Source organism: Lipotes vexillifer, unplaced genomic scaffold, assembly GCF_000442215.2.
Source record: "Lipotes vexillifer unplaced genomic scaffold, Lipotes_vexillifer_v1.1 scaffold670, whole genome shotgun sequence".
Lineage (NCBI taxonomy): Eukaryota > Metazoa > Chordata > Mammalia > Artiodactyla > Lipotidae > Lipotes > Lipotes vexillifer.
This window is the reverse complement of record NW_006778108.1, coordinates 1,565,503-1,592,514: the sequence shown is the minus strand read 5'-3', so window position 1 is coordinate 1,592,514 and position 27,012 is coordinate 1,565,503. Positions and strand designations below refer to the sequence as shown.

The 27,012-nt window shown below is 52.3% G+C and overlaps 1 protein-coding gene across 1 annotated transcript in view; it reads left to right on the top strand.

Moving 5' to 3' along the window:
- SYNDIG1 (synapse differentiation inducing 1) overlaps positions 1-15,306 on the top strand; it is a 57,117-nt gene extending 41,811 nt beyond the window's left edge. Inside the window, exon 3 of the mRNA XM_007451448.1 lies at positions 15,148-15,306. Within this exon, the coding sequence (XP_007451510.1) occupies positions 15,148-15,306 (159 nt within the window). The remainder of the gene's footprint in view (positions 1-15,147) is intronic.
- Positions 15,307-27,012: the final 11,706 nt, after the last annotated feature.

The window sequence follows — 27,012 nt, the reverse complement described above, 5'->3', positions numbered from 1 at the left end:
TTTTGCACCTAGACATCTGCCCAAGAGACATGCACCCACGTGGCCACAGAGGTTGTTCACAGCAGCATCCTTGGTCACAGCCCCAAACTGGAACAACCCAGGAAAGCCGGAAACAGCCAGGGTTGATCTCAGGGCTCCTGTGGATGGAAGGTGGTTTACCAGCCGGGTCAGCTTGGTTGGGGCAGCCTGAGCCCCTCGGTTTCAAGGTCAGCAGAACCCCCCTCTTGTAGCTGCAGCAGCGCCCACACCCCTGAGATGTCGGTTCCTGGGAGCCCCTGTGCTGGCCCTTCAGAACCAGTTCCCTTCATACTCTTTGGGCCACCTACGCTGCAAGCGCCACCTCTCTCCCATTGTTTCTAGAACCCCTGAGTTGTGGAATCTCCTGGCCAGAAGGGTAAGTGGTTCTGAAGCAACGAGTTGCAGTGATATTAACACCAGACGAACAGAATTCAAGGGAAAAGCCATAAAGAGCGACAAAGAATAACTACAAAGATGAGAGGGCAGCGAGAAGGAGCCGTGATAAGATAGAATAACTAGCGTGGCTGCCGATGTGCAGGCAGAAGGGTTTACCGGGGACGTCACGGACCCGCGCCCCGTGTCATCCACAGGGTGATGCTGGGAATTAAATATGCCCCTAAAGGCCAGCCTGGGGAGCCTCTGTCTGTGAAGTCAAGGCAGGCTGGAAACCCAGGAAGATATGGGGGGTGGGTGGCTTTAAATCGACATTTGGGGAAATCGGAGAACAGACTCAGAATTTCCAGGCAGTGGGCCCAGGTCAGGTTGAAACCATGACCTGGCGTCGGCCCACAGCTCAGCTGTGAGGTGGAGAAGTTAAGCCGCGGTGGGTCTGGAGCTGAAATCTCCCCGGGGGTGCGGGCCGTGAGGGCAGAGGTCCAGCAGGGGGTCCCCGGGCCTCGCAGCTACCTGCGCCTGCAGACGTGGCCTCCTAGTCTCATCCAGAAAGCAGCACCATCATTCACCAGCCCCCAGGACTATCAGCCTCGACATCAACATTCCTTGGTCTCGAAAGAATTTACCAAAACAGTTATTTTCAAATAAAGGAGATGTTTTTGCCTCACAGACAAGGAGGAATACAGTGAGTTGGTTAGGAGTATGCCGGGCAGACCTCAGAGCACCACTCACGGTGTAAGGTCTTCTGGGGTGTCTGGACGTTGGGGGTCCCACCTGCAAAGGAGCAAGTTGCGAAAATGGCATGAAAAGTCCTGGTGCTTCCTGGTGTCTCCGGCACCTCCCCCGGTAGACAACACGCAGAACCCTGTCCGGAGAGTTCAGCGTTGCCTTCAGGGACCCTTGGAAGAGTTATAATGATACTAACCTGTACCCCACCGTCTCCTGTCTTTGATGGCGGCTTGCGGTGTTGACGGTTTCTGAAACCCAGGACCCAACATTCTGATAAGAGCTTAGATTTCTAGAAGTTTCGCCAACCAGGACCCTGACCACCCAACACATCCCTGTGGTCTTATCCTGTGCGCTCAGACCAGACCAGAAGAGCCCTTCATTTTCCAAATGTGTGCTGCGGTGGCGCTGCCAGCCTGGGTGGGGAGGGGTGGGCAGTGAGGAGATCACTGGAAATCAGTTCGTTTTAAACCTTTCTAGTCAAGTGGAGCCCCTGCTGCCTGGACGGAGCACCTAAGTAATGACATTATCACACAGTGACAGTGTGCAGATCACGAGCAGCGTCATCTCAGTGAGATTCTATCAGAACCGTCCAGGGACTCGGGTCCCGTCTCTCGTGCTTTGTAAGGAGTCCAGGCAGCAAGAGGGTAGTTCGGCCGCTGGTGAGCTGGGAAGGGCAGCAGGACACTGCCCTTTCTTTTGGATATTTTGTGAGTGTTTGGGGGAAGGAGGGCAGCAAACAGCTGTGCCTCCACAAGGAAACAGGTCTCCTGTAGCCAAGAGGATGAGGGTGTGGGAGAGACGCCTGGGCTTTGGCAGACGGGGCCTCACAACTGTCTCCTCACTTCTGGAATAAATGTGTCAGAAGCCATAGCATGTTAGAAGGCCCTGGAGCATACACCGTGGCTCCTGTGAAGTTTCTTAGTTTCTTCTTGGTCAATAAAGTTGCCATCGCCTTCCACAGCTCAGAATAATCTTCCCCATCATTTCCGGTGGTTCTTCGTGTTCTGCTCTGGTCCTCATCCCCTCCAGGAACTCAGGAGCAAAGGATGGATCGCGGTTAATGTGAACGTGATGTGCTTGGGGGCCTGCAGCAAGCTCCTTGCCATTATAAAACTTCGGTGAATAGGCAGGCCTGGAAGCTGTCTCCCCCTGGTCGAGTTCACCTGCAGACCCAGCATACCTTTCCTCTCGGGTCTGGGCAGATGTCACAGCCCTATGTGCAAACGAGGGATCTTGACTCTTCACCATCTGTGGGTCCACCAGTGGTTGCCCCCCACCAGGCTCTGCCACCCGACTGGCAGCCCCTACGCCACTGCCACCTGCCTGGCTCCTGACGCCACCCCTGGCATCCCCTTGTTCCCAACCCTAAGTACCTCAGCCAGAGGCAGAACCTGCCCTTGCTTCCCTCCCATGCCTGAGAGGTGGGAGCCAACTGCCAAGGTTTGTCAAAGCGCTTGAGAGAGACACACCCTCCTGACCCGCCTTGGGAAGACAGGCCCTAAAAGGCAACAGAGATCAGGGCGGAGCTGCAGAACTGCCCTGCCGCCCAAGGCCAAGGACTCTGCCCTCAAGGCCTTGGGAGCCTGCCGGTGGCCCTCACCTGCTGCTGCAGGTGCAAAAGTGGATTTTTTAAAGGAAGCGCAATTACTGACAAACGTGCAAATACGTTAAGAGCAGCAATATGGTGGAAGGTAAAAACAGAAGTGCATATTTTTTAAATTCTCCACTGCGTGAATATCTGCAGGTGCGATTGCTGCAGAAACAAACAAACCAACAGACTAACCAAGGGAACTGTGGGACGGGGGCAGCTGTCAAGATAAACGGTGGATTAAGTGTGAAGCCAGAACTCCCGGTCTGATGTGAAAGGCTCCCCTGGGGTGTATGACCCTTCCTTTCCCAAGTCCACTGAGCGAACACACTGGGTTATTTATGAGAGATGCTCAGGGCAGCCCAGAAATGTCGAAGATCAAAGGCCGCATTCTCAGGCTTGGCCCTGAGAAGCTCTGAACCCAGCCGGAGGGCCACCTGCCCTCGTTCTATGCCTGCTCCCTGCAGGGGCTCCAGGGCCCAAGAAGCAGAGGTGGAGCAGGCGGGGTCCCCACGCCAGGCCGACCCAGGCCACGCGGGAAGGACAGCACAGCAAACCACGTCTGAACCTGGAGCAACACAAATGGCGTCTCTGTGCGGGCGCCATGGCCGCGAGGCCGGGGCAGGTTTCGGAGGGGCTGGCAGGCAGCCAGTGAGAGCCTCATCTCCAACGGGGCCCGGACCAGGCCCCAGCCGGTGTCCTCCAGCCCCAAGCTCAGCGACCGTGTGGGTTTATCCGCCATCAGGGGCTGCAGATCAGGCCTGAGGGCAAGTCTGGGGCAGAGAGATTCCCCCCAGACCCAGGCACCAGGCATCAGGCTCAGGGGGTCCCAGTGCCTGCTGTGCTGAGGGGAGCTTGGGTGTCACTGCCCTGGGGCTTCCTCCCCACGACCAGCACTGACTCCGCAGGCTGCACACACTGCGAAGGGTAAACCGAGGCATCGGCCCTATGGGAAATGACACCTGTGGGATCAACAGGTTTTTCCTGTTCACCGGCACTGAAATTCTGGACAGCAAATTAAACTATGAAGAAACAGGGGGAAACTCAGCATTTACATTTAAGACTTTGGTCTGTTCCGTCCAGTCCTTTTTGTGTGCATTATCCTCTGTATAGGCAAGATTAGGGTTTAAAATATGCCTTTTTGTAACCAATATCATGAGTACTTGTCATGTAATTAGTGATGTTTGTGGTGACCTAATGTCTCACCATAGGGATATAACATGGTTATTTAATTATTCATCTTTTAAAGCATTCAGATTTTCTCCCAAATTTCCAGTCTACTAGGGAACACTGAAATTTTTTCATTTTTTACTTAAATCTTTGCTAGTCTTTGCTTCTTAAGAAACAAGCTTTTCTTAATTTCATTGGAGCATCATAATTTGTGATTATCTAGTGGCCCTGTCATGGGAAGACTTTTTAAAACAAGGGTGTTTTGTTTGCTGTGTGATTGGTTTTCTGTGCCATGGACTGGCAGGAAAATAAAAGGACCATCACGTCACCCGTAATGTAACAATCTGAGGAAGCTTGTTGTGCACAAGACAAAGCCCAGTCATGGGGGCTCTTCTGCAGGGAACATGGGGGGCCCCCAGATTCTGTAGAGGCACCGACCCAGCACCTGAGAGGTTTCCGCTGGCACAGAATAGCCACCACACATGTGCCGGGGGTGTCACACACATGGTGAAAGCAGCCACACACATGGGGCAGACATCGGCCAGCCTGCGTCCACTGTTGGGTCCAAAGGGCCCAAACATTCATTTTTGTTCCTAAAATTTTTTCTCGTCCCCAAGGGGTATGTAAAGAAAAAGGTCTGATTTTTCCTCTCTTGGGTTTTAAAATCTTTAATCTCTTCATTTGTTTCCAGAAAGGAAGCAGGACTTTTGCGTAAAGAATGAAATGATGGAAATAGTTTCCGTTCGTGAGCACCTGTTAGGATCCAGGAGGCAGGTACTCCGTCACTCGACACAGAACCTGAATTCCCCATCTGTCATTTTCCATCAATGGAGTCATATGCAGATGTGCTTAGCAGGGAGTGTCTGCAACTTACCCTGACACGCATCCAAAAGAAACAAGATGGGTTGATGGATGGATAGAGAGCTGGATGGATGAACCTAATAACATAAACAAAATGCTAATAGTGAACTGAAGGGGTTGATATGCTCACTGCAGGTTCTTTTACCTTTTCTGTGTGTTTGAACATCTTCCTAACACACTGTTATATTAAGGGTACGTTTATGGAAACCAGTAATAACAACATTCATTCTCTGTGGTGTCAGGAAGGAGGAAGTAAGGCCAGGCAAGTGAGTTGTTGGCATGGAGCTCGACGTGGAGCAGTAAGTCAGGGTGTCCTGTGCTGACATTGTCACAACACCAACTAGACAGGTGTTATAACTCTGCTTTAGGGAGGAAAGTAAAATCGGACACTCAGAAATAACGAGTAGGGCTTCCCGGGTGGCGCAGCGGTTGAGAGTCCGCCTGCCGATGCAGGGGACACGGGCCCAGCAAAGAAATATTTCTTAGGTCACATGCCTTACCCGGTTCAGCTTAGACTGATAAGGACCTGCCCCAGGGCTAGGGGTGGGCTACTGCCCCTTAGACTATGGGTGTCTACGGAAGGGCGGAGACATGCACAGAGACTGGATCGAACTTTCAAGAAGTTTAGGAACAAATATTGTATAACATACATTGGGAAAGTCAAAACAATCTTTGTTTCTATCGTCCCCTTTAAAGCTGCTATTCTATGCATGTAATGAGAATGGTGAAAAAAGAAAAAGAAAAAGAAAATGAATCGTTACCTCCTCCAAACTCTACATCTCATCCACAGAAGCCTCTCTCTTGTGTTATATTCCTGATGTGCCCAGAGAATTCTCCCCCCACAGAACTCCTTGGGAGTAGGAAAGTTTAGTCATTTCACTCCACTGGAAGTTCTTCCAAGAACTCCAGTCCCCCATAAAGGGCCCATTTAAGCCCTCCAGACACCCTACCCAAACTTCAGTGAAAAACACGAGAAAAAAAAAAAAAAAAAAAAAAAAAAAAAGGAAAGAAAGAAAAAGAAATAGCGAGTAAGTAGTTCAAGGGCCGAGGAGTTCCCCGTCAGTGCTGGTTTGAGCAGGTGTGCCGGCCCCTACCCCCGCCTCCCCCCAGGCTCTCAGGGACAGAGCCGGGGAACGTGCCCCTGCACCAGACAGGCCTCTCACCTGCCCCATCCACACCCTGCCTTTTAAATAAACGGCTTATCTCAGACCAGTTTAGCTCTGCAGAAAATGGACAAAGGGGTGCGGAGTTGGCGGCTTCCCTGAGCCCAGTCACCCACCAACCCCCATCAACAACTCACGTGGGGCTCGTCTGTCCCCCAGGTAAAGGACAGTGTTGCTGCACCATTGTACTCTAAGTGCTCTGTCCAGATCGCCTTAGCGGTTGCCTGATGCCCTCTTTCTGCCCCTGGGTCCCAGCCAGGATCCACACAGCACCTGGCGGTCAGGCCTCCTCGGGATCCTCTGGGCTGTGACACGTCTTAGGCGTCCCCTGTTTCTGATGACTCTGACAGCTGTGAGGACACCTGGTGGGGTACGGTGTGGGATGTCCCTCTATCGGGACTTGTCTGATGCTTTCCTCCTGCTTAGACCGGGGTTATGGGCTTGTGGAGGAGGAGCATGGAGGTGAAGGTCAGTGCTGCGTCCCATCAACATGACCTGTCACTGCGGATGCTGACCCAGGTCGCCTGGCTGTGGTCGTGTCTGTCGGGTTTCTTCACGGCAAGGTCACTCTTCCTCCCGCCGTCCATTCCGTCCTCTGTCCTAGGAAGCCGCTGCGCAAAGGGTGCTTTACTTCCCTGAGGCCGGAGGACCTACCCTACATAGATTATTTAGAATTTGTCTATATGGGAGATTTGTCTATTCTCCTCAGTGAACTGGCTCATCCAATCATTTATTTATATCAGTTTGGACCCTTGGATGTTTATTTTACACTTTGGCTTATAATCCAATACTACATTATTTATTTTGTCACTTTGGCCATAGGGAGCGTTTCCTGTGTCCCCCTGACATGCTCCCATCCTTGTGATCTTGGAGTACTTTTCCTTTTTTGTACTATAACATGCCGTCCCAGGCTCATCTTGTATATTACCTGTCTGAGTCCTAAAATCAGCCACTTCCCCATGGAGTTCTGGCCCCTTTTATTGGAAAGTGGTTTTAGAAACCACTATCTGGGCACTGGGTGTGCTTGTTGCTACTGGGGTGTCATTGATTCTGGGTTTGCTCAGTAACAGAGCTAGGAAATAGGAAATACACGTGTGTGTACTCGCATGTTATTAGTTCTATATGTAGAAATACATGTGTCTACATCTTTATATAGAGAAATATTTCCATCTGTAGAATTATTTTTGTATTATCCATCTGTGCCTGTATGAAGCTAAGCATGAGTTCACACTGATTAGTCACAGGGGGAAACCAAGGCAGGCTTCTCTCCAGCAGAGCCCCATGGCCAGCGTGGGGGGAGGCCTGAGCTGTGGGAAGCAAAGCACTGGGCGGGGCCTCTCAGGAACCGTGGGTCCTGGGGCTCCTCTAACCTCAGCTGGAGGATGGAAACAAGGTCACCCAGGCTTCTGCACAGGATGGCACAGGGGCTGTTTCTCCTACTGATGTTTTTGTTGTGTTCCCTACAAAATGACCTTGATGACAGGGGCCCTCAGACACCATCATGGGTAACTCCCCCCACCCCGCAGTGACCCAGGCCAAGGCCAGGTGAGGGGGCTTGGTGCTAGCACCCAGGGGAGCCTGTGTTCCCATCGGGTTTTACCCAAGCACAGGGGGTACGTTTGTTTCATAGCTGATCTGTCTGCCATTCAGACCTAACTCACAAGATTTATTTTTTTTTCATGGCTTAAAATAGAAGGGTTGCTTTAAAAGGGGGTGGGGAGGTCATAAAAATGCTCCTGGAACTAAAGCACGTAAGGAAAGAAGCGTGCATGTGGGTCTGAGTGAGCCCTGGCCTGAGAGGCTTTCCCTCCTCCCCATGGAGCCTGCTAAACCACCACATGGCTCCCTTCTCCAGCACAGCCCCGGGTACCCGTCAGCACACAGCAAGTGGTAGACAGTCATAAATAAGGGAGATAAGCTTTGCAATGATGCAAAGAAATGTAATCCAGCCCGACAGATATTGGTGCAGGAGGAAAAATGAGCCATAAAATACCCAGAGTACTATAAATTTCCAGAGAGATGGTTGTGGAGGTAGAGAGGGTGTCTGTCACACCCCTCAGCGGCGGGGGTCTGGCACCGGCCTTTGTGTTCTGCCGAGGCCATCCCGACTGTGCCGGGACCCAGCTCCTCGACCAGAGCGGGACCACGTGTCTGTGGAAGACGTGGATGTTGACTCCTCCAACCTTAGCGATTCCTGCCCCTAAAATAAGCGACCGTAATAAAAAAAAAAAAAAAAAAAAAAGCAAGGGGAATTCCGTGGCTGTCCAGTAGTTAGGATTCAGCGCTTTCACTGCCGGGGCCCAGGTTTGATTTCTAGTCGAGGAGTTAAGATCCCGCAAGCCACGCAGCTAAAAAAAAAAAAAAAGAAAAACAAAGGAGGGATATATTGCAGAGAAAGTCATGTTTTTCCTGAAACTCAGACAACAGTGGGTATTTTACAGCCAAAGGAAATGAGGACTTTGACAAAAGCTTGTGGTAAACTCAGTCTAGGACCAGACCCTGGGAGCATCATCTCCCGGGGTTCGGGGGAGGTGTCCCCCAGCAGGGATGGAACGCAGGACCTTGCCACATATCACGGAGGCCTGGGGCCCAGCATCAGCCCCTGATAGGTTCCATCTGCGAAGGATGCCAGTGGACCCCAGACCAGGATGCCCACTCCACACCCCTGGCCCAAAGGCCCCCCTTCATCTGCAGATTTCACGGGCCTTGCCTTCTCACAGGGTCACCCCAGCCTCCATCTCCACCTGACACTGAGCTACCAAAATAAATTCACAGGTAAATGCACAGAGGCAGGTGTGTGTGGAGCAGTTTCCCGGGCACGGGGAAACCCCCCACCCCCCAGCACTGATGCCTGAACTGCCCTGCAGGGTTTCCACCTCCTTGGGTTCATCCCGCCCACCACACCCCAAGCTTCTCTTCCCCGCTCCCCGTAGGACTCTCTGCCCATTTCTCCTGGGTCTGTGCTGCCCACCATGGTGGCCCCCAACATTTGGCTATTTATATTAATTAAAATTAAATGATATTAAAACTCACAGTCACACTCACCACATCCCAAGTGCTGAGTAGCCATAGGTGGCTCGTGGCCACCACACGGGGTGGCACAGATTAACTGCCTCCATCGTGGAAGCGCTCCCCTTCCTGGCAGCCACCGGCCACCCTCCTGGCTACTCTCTCCTCCTTCCTGGACCCCCGAGGACTGTGGACCCCTCCCCTCCATCATGCAGGCACCACGTCCTGCCCAAACTGGCCTCCAGGTCCTTGAGGGTGCCTGGCAGAGCCACCCCAGCAAGGAGCTGTGGTTGTAAACGCTTCCTTCTTGGCTACGCCTGATGCATATCCCCCCAGTCAGCTCGTAGACTCTGCGTAAGACCCGCAATTATCAGCTGAGGGCTTCCTGGACATGGGGGTGTTTCTGACCAAAGCGTGTTGCCCTTGAGAGCTGGAAGGAAAGGCCGCTGGGCCTCGGTCATCAGTTCACTGAGTGGTCCTGCACGGATCCCACAAACCTGCAGTCGCAATGCTCCGTGGTGAGCCTGGGATGCAGACTTGGGGGCCCCGGGGGCCTCCCCCACTCAGGGGGCAGGGACAGCCCCATGGACATATAATAGATGAGTTAGGGGTGAAAATGGTGTGAAGGATGATCAAAAAGGCCCAGCAAATGCAGAGGCAGAGAGCAGCGTGGAGAGGAAGCCGGCTCTCACTCACTGAATCTCACCTGCATCCGTGTCTTTAGGGAATCAGCATCTTCCTTTCCTTTTCTCTTACTTTCCTACTCTGGTTCTGATACCAAGATTTTACTAGTTTCACGAAATGGGTTTCTCTATTCTTTTTTTTTTTTTTTTTTTTTTTTTTTTTTTTTCATGCCTAGTATCAGTCATTCTCATTCTGTCCTCCCCTTCCACCCCAGCCCTGGGTCTTTCTGTCTCTCTTGATTTTCCTATGCTGGACATTTCATATGAATAGAACCACACAATGTGCAGAGCACAGGCTCCGGACGCGCAGGCTCAGCGGCCATGGCTCACGGGCCCAGCCGCTCCGCGGCATGTGGGATCTTCCCGAAACGGGGCCCGACCCCGCGTCTCCTGCATCGGCAGGCGGACTCTCAAGCACTGCGCCACCAGGGAAGCCCCGGTTTCTCTATTCTTTATAGATGGTTCCTATTTGTTCATTTAACTCTTGGTAGAATCATTTCTAAAATCATCTTAGGGTGTAAAAGTAAATTTTTTTCAATGTGTTTTCTTCCAGTTACTGACCCTCCCCAAGGACACCACCAGTCCGGCTCCTTTGCCAACAATGTAGATGACTTTGGCCTGTTTTGTGCTCTACGCAATAGACTCCTGTGTCTGGTTTCTTCTGTTCAACATCATGTTCCTGAGATTTATTTCATTGCCGTATTCGGTACCATTGTCATTTATCCTTTTACTGTCGTTGGATGTTGGGATGACTTCCAGGTTGAGGCTCTGATGGTCGGTATGGCTACGGACACGCTTGCAGGTGTCCCTGGTGCACAAGTGCGTCACCTCTGTTGAGTATTTGCCAGGAGTGGAACACTTGTATCGTGTGTGTGTCTATACATCCAGCTGCAAGCAGTGTTGCGTTTCCCAAGTAGTGACAGGAATTCACACTCTCAGCAGGACCAGATGAGAGTATGGATTTCCACTGTGTCTCTTTTCCCTTTGAGCCATTCTTGGGTGGCAGATAGCACTGTTCTTTTACAATGTACCGGGTGGGGTATACCTGAGCTGTTCCTGGGAAGGAGGCGTGTGGTCTCTCCCCACCCCCAGGCTGCCACCATGGGGTCTGCCACTTTGGGGTGAGGCATGGCGAGTGGAGACAGATGGGGGTAGAAAAGTCTCACCCACTCACATCACCATGGGGGCCTCACGCCTGCAAAGGGTGTGCAGATCTCTTCCTCAACCAGGCATTTGGCGGGTTCTCTGCAGACCCCCCACACACACTCACACACTCTGCATCCTCGACGAGAGTTTGGAATTTTCCTCGGGGGTCTGCTTGCCCCTCCGTTGGGCTCTGTCGGACACGGTCTAAGATAGCCCGGGCAGCCTGCGTCTGCCCCAGGAAGTACCCACTCCTCCCCTGACCGACAGGAGAGCTGGCCCATCCACCCCGAGAGCGCTGACCCAGCTCCCTCCCTGACGCTGCTGCCCAGCCCACCCCTACCTTCTGAATTGTCCAGGCGGGAATGGTCTCCTGCCCTCCACGCAGGGGACACACGTCAAGACAGACACCCAGTGTCCCGTCGGAGCTGCTCTCAGTGGGACTGAAGGCGGAGGCGGCGCCTACGCCCCTCATGGAGAGAACCCGGACTCGCATTCTGGTCCCTCAGATCCCCTCCCCGCCTCCACACACCCGGCCCCTTGTCCCCTCGGGGGGCGGGGGGATGGAGGGCTTCAGAGCCTCTAATTCGGTTCCGTTCTCGTTTTGGAAATTGGCAAACGCGGCTGTGCAGCCCTGTCGCCATCCTGGGCCGTTGTCTGTCGTGATGTCAAACCTCTAGCTGTTGCAAGTGAGCAAAGGAAGGAAGGAAGGAAAGGGCTGAGGGAGGAGTAAGGACCTGCGCCCCCCGAGCCGAGGGCCAGACAAACGTCTCAGGTGAGCCGGGCCTCAGGTGGGAGGGAGGCGGCCCGCACTGGGAAGGGGGTGAGGATGGCCGCAGGTCAGGCCCAGACTGGACACACCAGAAGCACCAGAAGAAAGGGGGCCTGGCACCTGTCAGACCAGGAGACGAGCCTGCTATGAAACCAGCGCCTAAATGCTCCCAATCGCCACAGAGGGAGGAAGTGTCAGAGGATAAGGGCAGCCGAGGATGTGAATTTGACTTCGTTCCCCTGCAATGTGGTCATTTCTCACCCTAGAAACCTGCACAAAATGAGCTTGAAACGTGTCTGAGGACCTTCCCGACTTCTGATGGCCGGTTCCTCTGCGTGGGTGCTTGACCTAGTGGCCGTCCCAGTCTCAGAGGCTGACGGGGGCAGCACCTGGGACGGACCTCACGCTGTATCTGGATCACGGCTCTGATGGTCAATTCTGGCCTAATCACATTGGTCCCAGCTGTGCGTTCTCTGTTTATATGATTTTTATTTCCTCCATTTAAATAACACTTCATTCAAGGGAGGGAGTCAGTGTTTCCATGAGTTTTAGCACCAATATTTTACTCCTGCTCTTGAATTTAAAGTTGGGTTTTCTACATAGCTTTAAAACCAGGTGAGTGAGGGTAGTTATTTACCTAAAGAACCAGAGTATGTGTTTGAATGTGGAATATCCCAGTGGGCTATGTGTGAGCTCAGCACGTCCTGGGTAGGTTGGAGGACGTCTCCCCAGGTCAGGGCGGTGGCTGCACCCAGTCCCCAGCGAGCGGTGTCTCGGGGGCCCAGGCACTCCCTGACTCTGACCTCTGGCTCTTCGACCTGAGTTAAGAGCCTCTCCCTCGCCTGTGACTTATACTCCAAGCAGCGTCCATGAGGGTGGACAGCACACTCTCTGGGTCCCTCTGAGCCCCTGGCGCACAGAAGATGCTGCTCAGAACCAGGCCAGTCACCTGCACTTTCTGTTTTCTGAGCAAAAGACCTCAAAAAAGAAAGGAACGAACTTCACTTGGTGATCTCTGGCCAAAAGGGCAGGGAAGGAAAACCAGCTGCAGGGACGTTCCCAGCCTGGGGGGAGTGGGACGGCCGTTTGCAAACAGGGCCCAAGAGGCTGTCCGGTGACACACGCTGTGCCCCTCCCTCTGCCCAATGCGGCAGCCCTGGGGTCGGCCTCTGGGGTCACAGAGGCCACACGGACAGAAAGCTGCCTATGGGGACCCCTCAGGATGAGCTTCAGCGGGACCCCCATCTGTTACTGCCCCAAGGCTGCACCCCCCGGGATTCTACTCTTCCTGGAAGGAGGGGCCACCCACCGTGTTGTCCTGTGTGTGCGTCCGTCTTCACAAGAGTTTCCTTTCAGCTGTGCAAATGTCAGCCCACCCCCAGCCGCAGCCCCGCTTCTGTGCAGGGGCCCCAGGAGCTGGTCCCCAGAGACCGTGAGGCCAGGCCGTCGTCTGGGAGGGGACCCTAGGTGGACCCGAGGGCTGCGGGGCCACAAGGAAGGAGTGGGTGGGTCCCGGTAGGGAGACGCTGTGAGTTCCTGCCTCAGCCCACAACGCAGCCAGGATGTCAAGAGACTGCAGCCCAGGCCCCTCCAGGCCCAGGCAGAGTCACCCACCGAAGGACTCCCAAACCTCTAACCCCGGAACCTGGGAGAGGTTAGCGGCTTGTTCTTGATTTAAGCTGCCCGGCTGGGGATGATGTAGGTCAGCAGAGGACAGTGAGCCCACCCGTCAGGAGAAAGGACGAAGCGCCCGGATTCGGTCCCACACCCGCGGGTCAGGCCGTCCAGGGCAGCCCTCAGGGAGCCCAGCCAATGCAGGCATTATAAGCAGCTCACCGGGGCTTCCGGCCACTGAGGGTCCCGAGTGCGTGCATGGACCCAGATGAGACAGGCAGCTCTCGGAGTTGGGAGCTCCCCGTGGGGTGCGAATGCCCGGCCCGGCCTCCCGGTCTGTCTGTCTGTCTGTCTGTGGCTCCTGCAGCAGAGCCCCAGCTGGACTGGGGTTGGGGGGGCCACCCTGACAGAGGCCAGGGGCCAGCAGGGAGGGGCCTGGAGAGTTTGGGGTGAACTCAGCTGAGACGTAGTTACTGTTGTCCTGGGAGCTTCGTGCTCACGTTCTCTTCACTCCGCTTCATCAAAGATCGTCCACAGGGAACCCCCAGGCTCACTTCCAAGCCCAAAAATTGGGGAGGAGGACATAAAACTGGCCCTCAAGAACCAGAAGTTAGAGGAAAAAATAAAAGGACACGAGCGGACCGGAGGCCCTTCTCCACCCGGCACCTCATCAGGTCGGGGGCAGAGCTGGGGAGGACAGAAAGTCATCTCCTAGGGATCTCTGAGTCTGGGACCTCGGTGTCTGAGTAAACAGGATGCCACCTCCCATCCTGCCCACAAAAAGTAGAAATACACTCAACACGCATGGAAACGGGATCCGGTGAGAGTCTGGTTTCTGGAGATGGGTCCTGAGGGGGTCAGGACGTCCCACACGGGGAGTGGGCTCTGCCTTTGCCCTGACGAGGAGGACCCCGCCCTGCCGGGGATCAGCCCTCCTCAGCGCCCCATGATGGTCCAGGGGCACCTGCCCTGCTGGCCTCCACCCTCATCTGCTATCACTCAGGGGGGCATCAGCCGTGATGTCACAGCTGGATCACATGATAGTCCCCACAGCCCGGGGCCTCCCTTGTCGAGGGGACAAGGAGGAAGGGGCTGGCAGGGGTGGAAGTGGAGTCCAGCACAAGACGCCAAATCAGGGCTTTCCTGGTGGCGCAGTGGTTGAGAGTCCGCCTGCCGATGCAGGGGACGCGGGTTCATGCCCCGGTCCGGGAGGATCCCACATGCCGCGGAGCGCCGGGCCCGTGAGCCATGGCCGCTGAGCCTGCGCGTCCGGAGCCTGTGCTCCGCAACGGGAGAGGCCACAACAGTGAGAGGCCCGAGTACCGAAAAAAAAAAAAAAAAAAAAAAAGACATATCAGACACAACACCCGAAACCTCCACGTTCCCATCTGCCTCATGACCCCGAGGAAACATGAATCTTACTAAACTAACACCTCGCTATGCAATCGGGTGACCAGAAATAGAGGCGCTGGCCTCACCTCGAGTTATTTCACTGGTGGATGTATTTTCCGGCCCCGCCATGGCAGGAGGGGGCATCGGGCACGCAGCTTCCCGCGCCGCCGGCTGAGGGGCGGAGTCTCAGTACCCGCAGTCCACTGAAGGATCTTACGCCTCGGGCTCCTCTCCGGGTAACAAGAATTACCGTTTCCTTCCCCACACCGCCGTACACTGTAGGGATCAGAGGAGGTAAGTGTGAACACACTTTAGAAAACTGTTCACGTATCTTTACCGGGCAGAAGGGGGCCGCTGAGCTGTGACGTCCATGCCCTCGCGTCCTGGTGCCCGAGACCCGGGACTCCCGTGGCTAGTGACAACTGCCGGCCTGGGTATCCCTGGGGCTTCGCTTTCTTTCCCTTAAGCTTTGACTGCCTTGCAGGGCAGGGGGGAGCAGTGGTGAGCGACAGCCGCCCCTGCCTTCCCTGCACAACTCCCCCTCGGTGAGTCCCCTCTCGGTTCGCCTTGCTCATCCTGGCCCCGTTTTTCCTCTCCCTCCTCCCGCTGCAGACGAACAAAGCCGTGGCCAAGGGGGACTTTCACCAGGCCAGCACCAGCTCCCGGCGGGCCCTCTTCCTGGCCGTGCTCTCCATCACCATCGGGACTGGCATCTACGTGGGCGTGGCCGTGGCCCTCATCGCCTACCTCTCCAAGAGCAACCACCTATGAGCCTCCCCGGGCGCATGCGCATGAAGAGCCTGGGCCAGTTGTGTGCGGGTGCAGAGGAGCGGGCCTGGCAAGGGTGGACACACAGGTAGACACACCTGTGTGATGCTGTACAGTGTGAGTCATTGCCAACGACGCCATAAAGCCCTGGGACCTTCTGCCCATGGATTCCTTTTTTCACCCTTTCATATCGTTTTCACAGCACTGTGCAGAGCATGGGACAGATGGGCACTGCTAACCCTTCTGAATGGAAGCTCCAAAGATCCCGACCCTCGCGGCTGTCTCTGGATGGATTCTGGTGGATTAATGCTGGTGCCAGTGCCTGGAATGCCGTAACATTAGCAATAGACAAACAGGAACATGTGTTTATTTTTATGGAATATGGTGCAACAGGCAGAGGGCAGGGGACACGTGCTCTTCTGTCTGTGGCCCCACCTGACTCCTCTGGCACTGCCCCCCAGTCCACGTGCCTTTCCTGCAGGAAGGCAATGGGCTGGGTGGCAAGAGAGACAGAGCAGCTGCTGGCAGGACCCCCAGCTGTCACGGCTCTCCAGAGGGGTCCAGCCCTGAGAATGCAGAGCCAGAGTCGTTCCCAGGCCCAGAGTGTCACTCCCTCCACGCTGTCCCCAGCCTAGGAACGTCAGGCCTCCCCTGGAACGTGTCCATACTCCGCAGGCACCACGCGGCAATATGCAATCCTGGGGCCTTGTTGACCTGGGGCCCAGGGCAGGCAGGCCCCTCCCCAGACTCCTCCCAGAAGGACGCAGGTTTTCTCCAGGAACTCCAGGCCAAGGAGCCAAGACGCCCCCTCAGTGTAAGGACAAGCGCAGGGGGATGCTCCTACCCCCCTGCGCTGACATTCACCTTGGTGATGACAGTGACACTAGTGATCTTACAGAGGACAAGAACCTTCTCTGTCAACTAAATGAATAGCTATTTTCTTGTCATTTTTTTTAAGTGCAACGGTTGCTTCATGCTGCTTTAGTTATCAGATGAATGCTGAGAACTACGTAATCACAGACATTTTAATACCATTTCATTGCTGTTTCACGAGTGTTCATTGTTTAACAAAAGTTACCTTTTACCTTTTTGCTTAAGACTTTTCTTTCTGATTAATATCAACCCTTGGGTTTCACTAATACCTTTTCCTTGTTGTTAAAGTAGCTGCAGAGCCACCAGGGCTCAGCTGCTGGAGCAGTAGCAGGGGGTCCTGAGATGAGAATCACAGCATCCCCAGCTGCTGACGTTCCCACTTGAACACATTAGTAAATATTATTATACCGATACCCTCAGTGGACACAGAGGCCGTCTCTCTAGGACAGTGGTTCCACCCACAGCACTTATAACATCCCTGCTGCCTGGGTCCCAGCCCCAGAAATCTTATGTGATTGATCAGGGGTGCAGCCTGGTGATTACAAAGTGCAGCAGAAATTAAGAACCACTGTCCTGGAATAAGGACTCAGGTTTGATCCCCTCACTTGCCTCTCTTCTCCTCGACCTTAAACACTTAATATTCTGAAAATTATTAGCACTGCTCTCCTGGGTCAAATCCGAGATCCATCAGGCACTTGCATCTATGGATGCACCAAAAACACGCTCTAAGCAGGACACAGGGAAGATGCCCAGACATCCCGGGATGAGTCAGAGGAACCTGGTGAGAGAGGGCAGATTTGGAACCAAACCAATCTGGGTTTTAGCTGTCTGATCCTGGGCAGGTGGGCGCACTTCTCTGGACCTCATCTGTAGGGGAGGGTGACGGTTAGGCCGCCTCCTCGGACAGCCGGTGAGTGCAGCGGGGAGGCCAGGCCCGGCCGCAGACATGCAGAGATGGGTGGTCACGGTCACTCAGGCCCTGAGGGTACGTCCACTGGCTGGTTTGTGGCCTCCTGTCTATTCAGCCCAATCTCTTGGGTTTATTCATCGTGAGCCATTGTGTGAAATGGTCTTTGTGTGTGTCCTAAATTGTCCATTTTTAGTTCAAGAGGTGCCCAAAGTTGCCTATCTTTGAATTTGATTATGTCCTCTCCCCCATCTCCTCTGCCACCATCAGGGAGCTCTACGCCAGCCCCTCTGGGCTCCTGCTGGACCCCCTTCCCGTCTCCCCCTGGCCTCCATTTAAAATGTTTAGCCCTCCCCATATCCTCTTGGTTCCTCCAGGCCTCCCCAGGACCCGCACCACAACCACACGTGGTGCCTTGTGGCCATGAGTGTGCAGGGGGCGGGGTCCAGCCTGTCCGAGGACAACTGACCGGCCGCGTGCGGCCCCGCAGCACACTTGACAGGTGGCCGCAGCACGGCCCAGCGCCGCCACCTGCTCGGCCTCATTGGGGAGGTGCCTCTGTGGTGGCCGCTGCCCACACGGCATCTTCGAAGTGTTTGGGGGCCACCATGCGCCCCCCTAAGGCCACATTGTCCCACTGTCACTGCAGCCACCCCAGACGAGGCACCACCTAGGCAGGCCCTGCCCCAGGCCCTGGGCCCAGTTTTCCCACAAAGTCCCGAGAGCCCCGGCAGGTGGGAGTCAGAGCTGAGGGTGATAGCAGGTAACTCGCCCGGCACCACCTAAGTGTCGTCTGGAGAGTGAGGACAGGCCCCGCCCGGCACCCACCCCCCAGGCCACAGGGTGCTTGGCAGAACCGCAGGCACAGCATCCGCTCTGCACCAGCTCGTTGCATTCTCGTCAAAACACTTTCTGCAGCAGGGACCCAGTGCCTGTAATTTCTCCAAAGTCACGCTCCCCAGAAACAGCAAAGTCAGCTGCCACTCAGATGGTCAGACCCTAACCCGTCACCCCCTCTTACGGCATGCGGCCTCAGCCGTGGTTTACCAAAACAGTGAGGAATCACATCTGCACCCAGACGTTAGTGGGTCAGGACTCTTAGGGACCCGAGAGGACTTTGGTTTATGTTCGCAGCCAGTCTTTGCCAGTGGGTGGTGGGGCAAGTGGGGAGGGGCCCTGAGGCAACCTCCATGGAAGTGTCGTCTTGGCAAAGGTCGGTGTCTGGTTCCTCTGCACAGCAGAGGTCCGCCCATATCCTTGCAGACACCACAGGCTGCCAGGCTCCTGCCGCCCCAAGGCCCCTCTCTGCCCCTGCTTCCCTGGGCATCCCGCTCCACTGGGTGTCACCCCCCACCAGGTGTCCCCGCTTGCCCAGCTATTCCAACTCTCCCCAGGGAAATACCCCGGGTCCTGAGGAGAACCCTATCAGGGAGACCACATCCCTCAGTCACTGTGCCATCAGCGGCTGCCAGAGATGCCACAGAGAGTGGGGCCACACAGCTGCCTGGGAACGAGGTCCCACTGACACCAAAAGCCAGGGCAGGGTGTCCCTCACCCATGCCACTCACCCTGTGCCTCTCCGGATGCTGGAGGCCACCTCTCATTCAGGGCAGCACCAGGGTTTAAAATCATCCATGAGCTGCCTTCCCGTAGGCCAACAGCTGCTACCACTTCCAGACACGAATGCCCAGTGGTCATGGCACTGAGCTGCCTTTCCAGGGCCCCTGAGGCTTTATAGGGCCTCCCAGGGGCCCCTGTGGATTGGCTTCAGCTCCAACCCTGAGGACAATTTTGTGTCGTCCCCTCAAAGTCCACTTGCCTTTGTTGCCACGGGTGTTGACATCTGTTGACCCAATTTGCCAATAAAGAGTTAAGTGTAGATTCAGACCCTGAGCTGACCTGACCTCTTGGAAACACACCTGTCCCATCTCTAACCAACTAGAGGCCAGGCTCATGTCTGTGCTCTGCTGTCAATGACCTTGGGAGTGTCGGGTGGAGCCGGAAGTGGTGTGAGGCTGTGGCTGTGATGTCGCCCCCTTGACCTCTTGAAAGCCCCTCCCTGGTCTTCAGGATGAGCTGAGCTGCCCGGAGGGGGACGGGGGCAGGACCTCACCCGCTGGGAATCTCACCTGAAGATTCTGTTCCTGGTAGCAAACCAAGGGTGGACGCCAAACCCGCAGACAGCCGGGGCCTGCGGACGGCTGGCTCCCCGCCAGACAAGCATGAATTTGTCACCTCCCTGACCCACGGGAAGGGGTCAGAGCTCCACGTGGGTGAGGATGGACAGGGCGTTTAAGGCGCTGCAGGAATGACAGGTGGGGCCTACTGCAGCCTTGGAACAGGCTCCAGCGTCAATGACAAGGGCACGTACAGCTGTCCCACACGACAGGGCATGGTGACCCCTGGGAGCGGGGCTCCCTGTGGGTCTTCGTAGCAGAGAGAGTGTCTTGAGTGAGTCACAGGGCAGGGAAATCACAGGGGTCTAAAGATTTTCCCACTTCTGCTGGATGGAAAAGACACACAGCAGGATCAGGAAGGGTGGTTGGGGTAACGGGGGCAGAATGTGGGGTCCTCCAGGGAGAAGCCACAGGTGGACACACCCCAAGGGTGAGGGGCCCCGGGCTCTCCAGGGGGGAGCCGTGCATGGCCTGAAACGGCTCAGGCTTCCCGCCTCCACCAAGCCCAGCAGCAGCGTCAGGATGGCTCTGGCCTTTGGCCGAGGCTCCTGTTTGCCGCTGCCCCAGGTCCTGCCGTGCAGGGACACCGAGATGACTGTTCCTTTAGCTGAGCACTGCCCAGTGTCCTTGTCACCCAGAGGGTGCACTCCCATCCAGAAACCAGTGAGCTGGGGCCACACTTACCTGCCAGACAGACAGGTTCACGCGTTTGAATGCAGCCTCCACTGGGCACTCGACTGACCAGCAGAGATTGATTGAATTCACAGTGCTCTGTAGGGGGCAGTTAAGTGCCAGGGAGGGTATCCATTGCCCCTATGGCCCCTAGGGGACTGGGCTTGTGTTTTCACTGGAATCAGGTCATTTGAGGCCAGTTTGAAGATGATAGGTAGGTAGGTTGGTAGACAGATAGATAGATAGACGGATAGATAGATAGATAGATAGATAGATAGATAGATAGATACAGATAGATAGGGATGGACGATAGATAAAATACCTGCACATCTTGGGTGGGAGGCGGGGGGTGTCTCACAAAATCCCAGCACGACACTCAGCTGTCCATTCCCTAGGGCCTTCGGTTGTAACACCGCAGGTCACCAAAGTCCAACTCGTGACTCAGCTGAAGAATAAACAGTGACTTGGGCTGTCTGTCTGTCTGTCTGTCTACACCAGAGAATCCATATGTGGACTCAAACTATGTGTAGGTGGGACAAGTTGGGGAAGAGTGGGCATCTTCTCAGTCACCTACTGTAATGTCTTCGTTCCCTGGATGTGGTCCGAGCAAGGTTTGTAAGACAGGCGTATTCTGTTGGCCTTGGGCATGGAGCTCTTGCCACGGGACTGAACTGGGTGAAGGGCTGTGAAATTTTTGTGTCTGGTGGACGTTCATCCTGGAAAAGGTCATAGACAGGAAAAGGCTGAAGGAATGGACAGGACACGGCCAAGGCAGAGAGCAGGAAGAGTCCCTGGACTTCGTGAATGACCACTTTCAGGGCCCCACCTAGAAATGCCGAGATCTGGTGACTCAAGAGCTCACCAGGGGGCCTGGGCGTGGGCAGCTAAGTCCCCCCTCTGGGCAGGAGCCTCCTCTGATGGTGGAGGTGGTGGGGGCAGCAGTGTCTGCAGGGACTAAAGTCCTGCTTCGGCCCCAGGAGTCCCGAACCCTCTCCCTGCCCTTGCTGATGCCCTGGCATTGCGCCCTGGCTGGCTGGAGTCCCTGGCTGCCTCCTGACCCATGAAGGCACCCAGCAGAGTCAGGCCCATCCTCAAAGGTCCAGGGGGTGCAGCTGTCACCAAGCCTGGCTTTCAGGCTCCCGCAAGCCCAGGACTCCCCCCCCTCCTCCTCTGCCGGGCACGCGGGGTCTTTACCCCACACCCGCTGTCTTCACTCAGCAGCGTTCATGGACCCACTGCCATCAGCCCTGCCCTGGAGGGAACGACAACTGTCTGAACCTCAAGACGACAGCAAGCAGAAAGCACACATCTTAGAAGATGCCTGTCATGGTCCATTTAGATCTGGTTCAAAGGAGGAGACTCTAAACTGTAGTGATGCTTCCTTAGGTGATGAAAGATGATGGGGAGAAAGTAGCGAGGGGGTGCAGTCAGCAGACGGGAGCTCGGGCTGGGGGGCCATGGTTCTCAAACTGTTATACACATCACTGTGTGTATGGTATGTTTCATGGTTAGGAAAACTCAGAGGGCTTCCCTGGTGGCGCAGTGGTTGAGAGTCCGCCTGCCGATGCAGGGGACGCGGGTTCGTGCCCCGGTCCGGGAAGATCCCACATGCCGCGGAGCGGCTGGGCCCGTGAGCCATGGCTGCTGAGCCTGTGCGTCCGGAGCCTGTGCTCTGCAACGGGAGAGGCCACAACAGAGAGAGGCCCACGTACCGCAAAGAAAAAAGAAAAGGAAGAAAACTCAGAGACTGACCTTGTGCCAGGCACTCTGCTGGGCTTGACGCACAAGGAGGCTCAGAAGACACAGCCCCTGCTCCCAAGGGTCACCATCTCCAGTCCCAGCAGGACAGGCTGGGTCCTGCTGCCCCCTTGCAGGCATGTGATGGACCCTCGTCATTAAAGTAGGGGCAAGGCGGGTAGCAGGATTGCCATGGAGACGGGGTCCCGGGACTGTGATTGCCTTGTGATCACTATTTCAGCCCTGCATCCTGGTTATTGACATAACTGTACCTTCCTCTGAATTTTATGATTTTTTCGAGGACAGACATCTTATTTTATGAGTTTGTTTATTCCCTCAGCATCAATCATTTGGGAAGCAGTAAGTGTTGTATATAGATTGTTGAATCTGATTAAATCTGATCCTCTCGAGAAAGGCCCTGTGACGCAGGAGGGTGGGAATTAGTTCTCTGATTCACAAACAGGGAAACTGAGGTTCAGAGGCCAAACGTAACTCCTCTCAGCAGACAGGGCCCTTCTTCTTCCTACAAAGGAAAATGCAACACAGGACAGGTTCTGAACCAAGAGTGTGGATTTTCTCTGCATCTGAGAATCCACCTGCCCACCTAAAAAGAAACGTTCAAAGTATTCTGTGACGGAGGCCCTGGCCGTCCTCCCCTCTTGAGGTCGGACCTACCAGCATCCTCCAGGAGCCCAGAACTGCAGACACCCACTCCGCTTGGAAAAAAGTGCACTTAAAATTAAGGAGAGAGGGGTGCATTCAAGATGGCAGAGGAGTAAGACGTGGAGATCACCTTCCTCCCCACAAACACATCAGAAATACATCTACATGTGAAACAACTCCTACAGAACACCTACTGGACGCTGGCAGAAGACCTCAGACGTCCCAAAAGACGCCCTCAGGCGCCCTACACGCAGAGGCAGGGACAGATCCAAAGCTGAACCCCAGGAGCTGTGTGAACAAAGAAGAGAAATGGAAATCTCTCCCAGCAGCCTCAGGAGCAGCGGAGCAAATCTCCACAATCAACTTGATGCACCCAGCACCTGTGAAATACCTGAATACACAACGAATCATCCCAAAATTGAGGAGGTGGACTTTGGGAGCAACTGTAGACTTGGGGTTTGCTGTCTGCATATAATTTGTTTCTGGTTTTATGTTTATCTTAGTTTAGTATTTAGAGCTTATTATCATTGGTAGATTTATTTGTTTATTGATTTGGTTGCTCTCTTCCTTTTTTTATTTTTTTATGTATACATTTTTTTCTTTTTTCTCTTTTTGTGAGTGTGTATGTGTATGCTTCTTTGTGTGATTTTGTCTGTATAGCTTTGTTTTTGCCATTTGTCCTATGGCTCTGACTGCCCATTTTTTCTTTTGTTCTGTTTTGTTTTTTTAGTATAGTTTTTGCACTTGTTATCATTGGTGGATTTGTTTTTTGGTTTGGTTGCTCTCTCCCTTCTTTCTCTCTTTGTTTTTTTTTAATTACTTTTTTACTTTTTATTTTTAATAATTTTTTTCTATTTTAATTATTTTATTTTCTTCCTTCCTTCCTTCCTTCCCTCCTTCCTTCCTTCCTTCCTTTCTCTCTCTCTCTCTCTCTTTCTTTCTTTCTTTCTTTCTTTCTTTCTTTCTTTCTTTTTCTCCTTTTTCTTCTGAGCCGTGTGGCTGACAGGGTCTTGGTGCTCTCACCAGGCCTGAGCACTCTGAGGTGGGAGAGCCGAGTTCAGGACATTGGTCCACAAGAGACCTCCTGGCCCCACGTAATATCAAACAGCAAAAGCTCTCCATCTCAATGCTAAGACCCAGCTCCACTCAACGACCGGCAAGCTACAGTGCTGGACACCCTATGCCAAATAACTAGCAAGACAGGAACACAAACCCACCCATTAGCAGAGAGGCTGCCTAAAATCATAATAAGTTCACAGACACCCCAAAACACACCACTGGACATGGTTCTGCCCACCAGAAAGACAAGATCCAGTCTCATCCACCAGAACACAGGCACCGTCCCCTCCACCAGGAAGCCTACAGAAGCTACTGAACCAACCTTAGCCACTGGGGACAGACACCAAACACAACGGGAACTAAAAACCTGCAGCCTGAGAAACGGAGACCCCAAACACAGTAAGATAAGCAAAATGAGAAGACAGAGAAATACAAAGCAGATGAAGGAGCAACGTAAAAACCCACCAGACCAAAGAAATGAAGAGGAAATAGGCAGTCTACCTGAAAAAGAATTCAGAGTAATGATGGTAAAGATGAATGCAAAATCCTGGGAATAGAATGGAGAAAATACAAGAAACATTTAACAAGGAACTAGAAGAACTAAAGAGCAAACAAACAATGATGAACAACACAATAAATGAAATTAAAAATTCTCTAGAAGGGGGCTTCCCTGGTGGCGCAGTGGTTGAGAGTCCGCCTGCTGATGCAGGGGACGCGGGTTCGTGCCCCGGTCCGGGAAGATCCCGCCCGCCGAGGGCGTGCCCCCCCCAGAAAAAAAAGCCACAACAGTGGGAGGCCTGCGTACAGCAAAAAAAAAAAAAAAAATTCTCTAGAAGGAATCAATAGCAGAATAACTGAGGCAGAAGAACAGGTAAGTGACCTGGAAGATAAAATAATGGAAATAACTACCACAGAGCAGAATAAAGAAAAAAGAATGAAAAGAATTGAGGACAATCTCAGAGACATCTGGGACAACATTAAATGCACTAACATGCAAATTATAGGGGTCCCAGAAGAAGAAGAGAAAAAGAAAGGGACTGAGAAAATATTTGAAGAGATTATAGTTGAAAACATCCCTCATATGGGTAAGGAAATAGTCAACCAGGAAGAGCAGAGAGTCCCATATAGGATAAATCCAAGGAGAAACATGCCAAGACAAATATTAATCAAACTATCAAAAATTAAGTACAAAGAAAAGCTATTAAAAACAGAAAGGAAAAGCAACAATTAGCATACAAGGGAATCCCCATAAGGTTAACAACTGATCTTTTAGCAGAAACTCTGCAAGCCAGAAGGGAGTGGCAGGACATATTTAAAGTGATGAAAGGGAAAAACCTACAACCAAGATTACTCTACCCAAGAGTTCCTGTGCTGTGCAGTAGGTCCTTATTAGTTACCTGTTTTATACATGGTGGTGTGTATGTGCCAATCCCAATCTCTCAATTTATCCCTCCCCCACCTTTTCCCTCTGGTAACCATAAGTTTGTTTTCTACATCTGTGACTCCATTTCTGTTTTGTAAATAAGTTCATTTGTACCATTTTTTTTTTAGTTTCTACATATGGGCGATATTGTATGATGTTTTTCTTTCTCTTTCTGACTTACCTCACTCAGTTTGACAATCTCTAGGTCCAGCTAGGTATGTTTAAATAGGAGCTTCCCCCCAAAACTGTATCTACCTGCTAGAGAAAGAAATCAGAAAACACTACGATTATATTTCCAAAAAGAAAAAAGATTACTCTACCCAACAAGGATCTCATTCAGATTCGACAGAGAAATTAAAACTTTCACAGATAAGCAAAAGCTAAGAGAATTCAGCACCACCAAACCAGCTCTACAACAAATGCTAAAGGAACTTCTCAAGGCAGGAAACACAAGAGGAGGAAAAGACTTACAATAACAAACCCAAAGCAATTAAGAAAATGGTCATAGGAACATACATATCAATAACTATCTTAAATGTAAGTGGATTAAATGCTCCAACCAAAAGACATAGACTGGCTGAATGGATACAAAAATAAGACCCATACATATGCTGTCTACAAGAGACTCACTTCGGACCTAGGGACACATACAGACTGAAAGTGAGGGGATGGAAAAAGATATTCCATACAAATGGAAATCAAAAGAAAGCTGGAATAGCAATTCTCATATCAGACAAAATAGACTTTAAAATAAAGACTATTACAAGAGACAAAGAAGGACACTACATAATGATTAAGGGATCGATCCAGGAAGAAGATATAACAATTGTAAATATTTATGCACCCAACATAGGAGCACCTCAATACATAAGGCAAATGCTAACAGCCATAAAAGGGGAAATTGACAGCAACACAATCATAGTAGGGGACTTTAACACCCCACTTTCACCAATGGACAGATCATCCAAAATGAAAACAAATAAGGAAACACAAGCTTTAAATGATACATTAAACAAGATGGACTTAGTATTTACAGGACATTCCATCCAAAAACAGCAGATTACACCTTCTTCTCAACTGCTCATGGAACATTCTCCAGGATAGATCATATCTTGGGTCACAAATCAAGCCTTGGTAAATTTCAGAAAACTGAAATCATATCAAGTGCCTTTTCCAACCACAATGCTATGAGACTAGACATCAATTACAGGAAAAATATCTGTAAAAAATACAAACACATGAAGGCTAAACAATACACTACTAAATAACCAAGAGATCACTGAAGAAATAAAAGAGGAAATCAAAAAATACCTAGAAACGAATGACAATGAAAACACGACAACCCAAAACCTATGGGATGCAGCAAAAGAAATTCTAAGAGGGAAGTTTACAGCAATACAATGCTACCTCAAGAAACAAGAAACATCTCAAATAAACAACCTAACCTTGCACCTAAAGCAATTAGAGAAAGAAGAACAAAAAAACCCCAAAGGTAGCATAAGGAAAGAAATCATAAAGATCAGATCAGAAATAAATGAAAAGGAAATGAAGGAAATGATAGCAAAGATCAATAAAACTAAAAGTGGTTCTTTGTGAAGATAAACAAAATAGATAAACCATTAGCCAGACTCATCAAGAAAAGAAGGGAGAAGACTCAAATCAACAGAATTAGAAATGAAAAAGGAGAAGTAACAGCTGACACGGCAGAAATACAAGAGATCATGAGAGATAACTACAAGCAACTCTATGCCAAAAAAATGGACAATCTGGAAGAAATGGACAAATTCTTAGAAAAGCACAACCTTCCGAGACTGAACCAGGAAGAAATAGAAAATAAACACAGACCAATCACAAGCACTGAAATTGAAACTGTGATTAAAAATCTTCCAACAAACAAAAGCCCAGGACCAGATGGCTTCACAGGCGAATTCTATCAAACATTTAGAGAAGAGCTAACACCTATTCTTCTCAAACTCTTCCAAAATATAGCAGAGGGAGGAACACTCCCAAACTCATTCTACGAGGCCACCATCACCTTGATACCAAAACCAGACAAGGATGTCACAAAGAAAGAAAACTACAGGCCAATATCACTGATGAACATAGATGCAAAAATCCTCAACAAAATACTAGCAAACAGAATCCAACAGCACATTTAAAAGGATCATACACCATGATCAAGTGGGGTTTATCCCAAG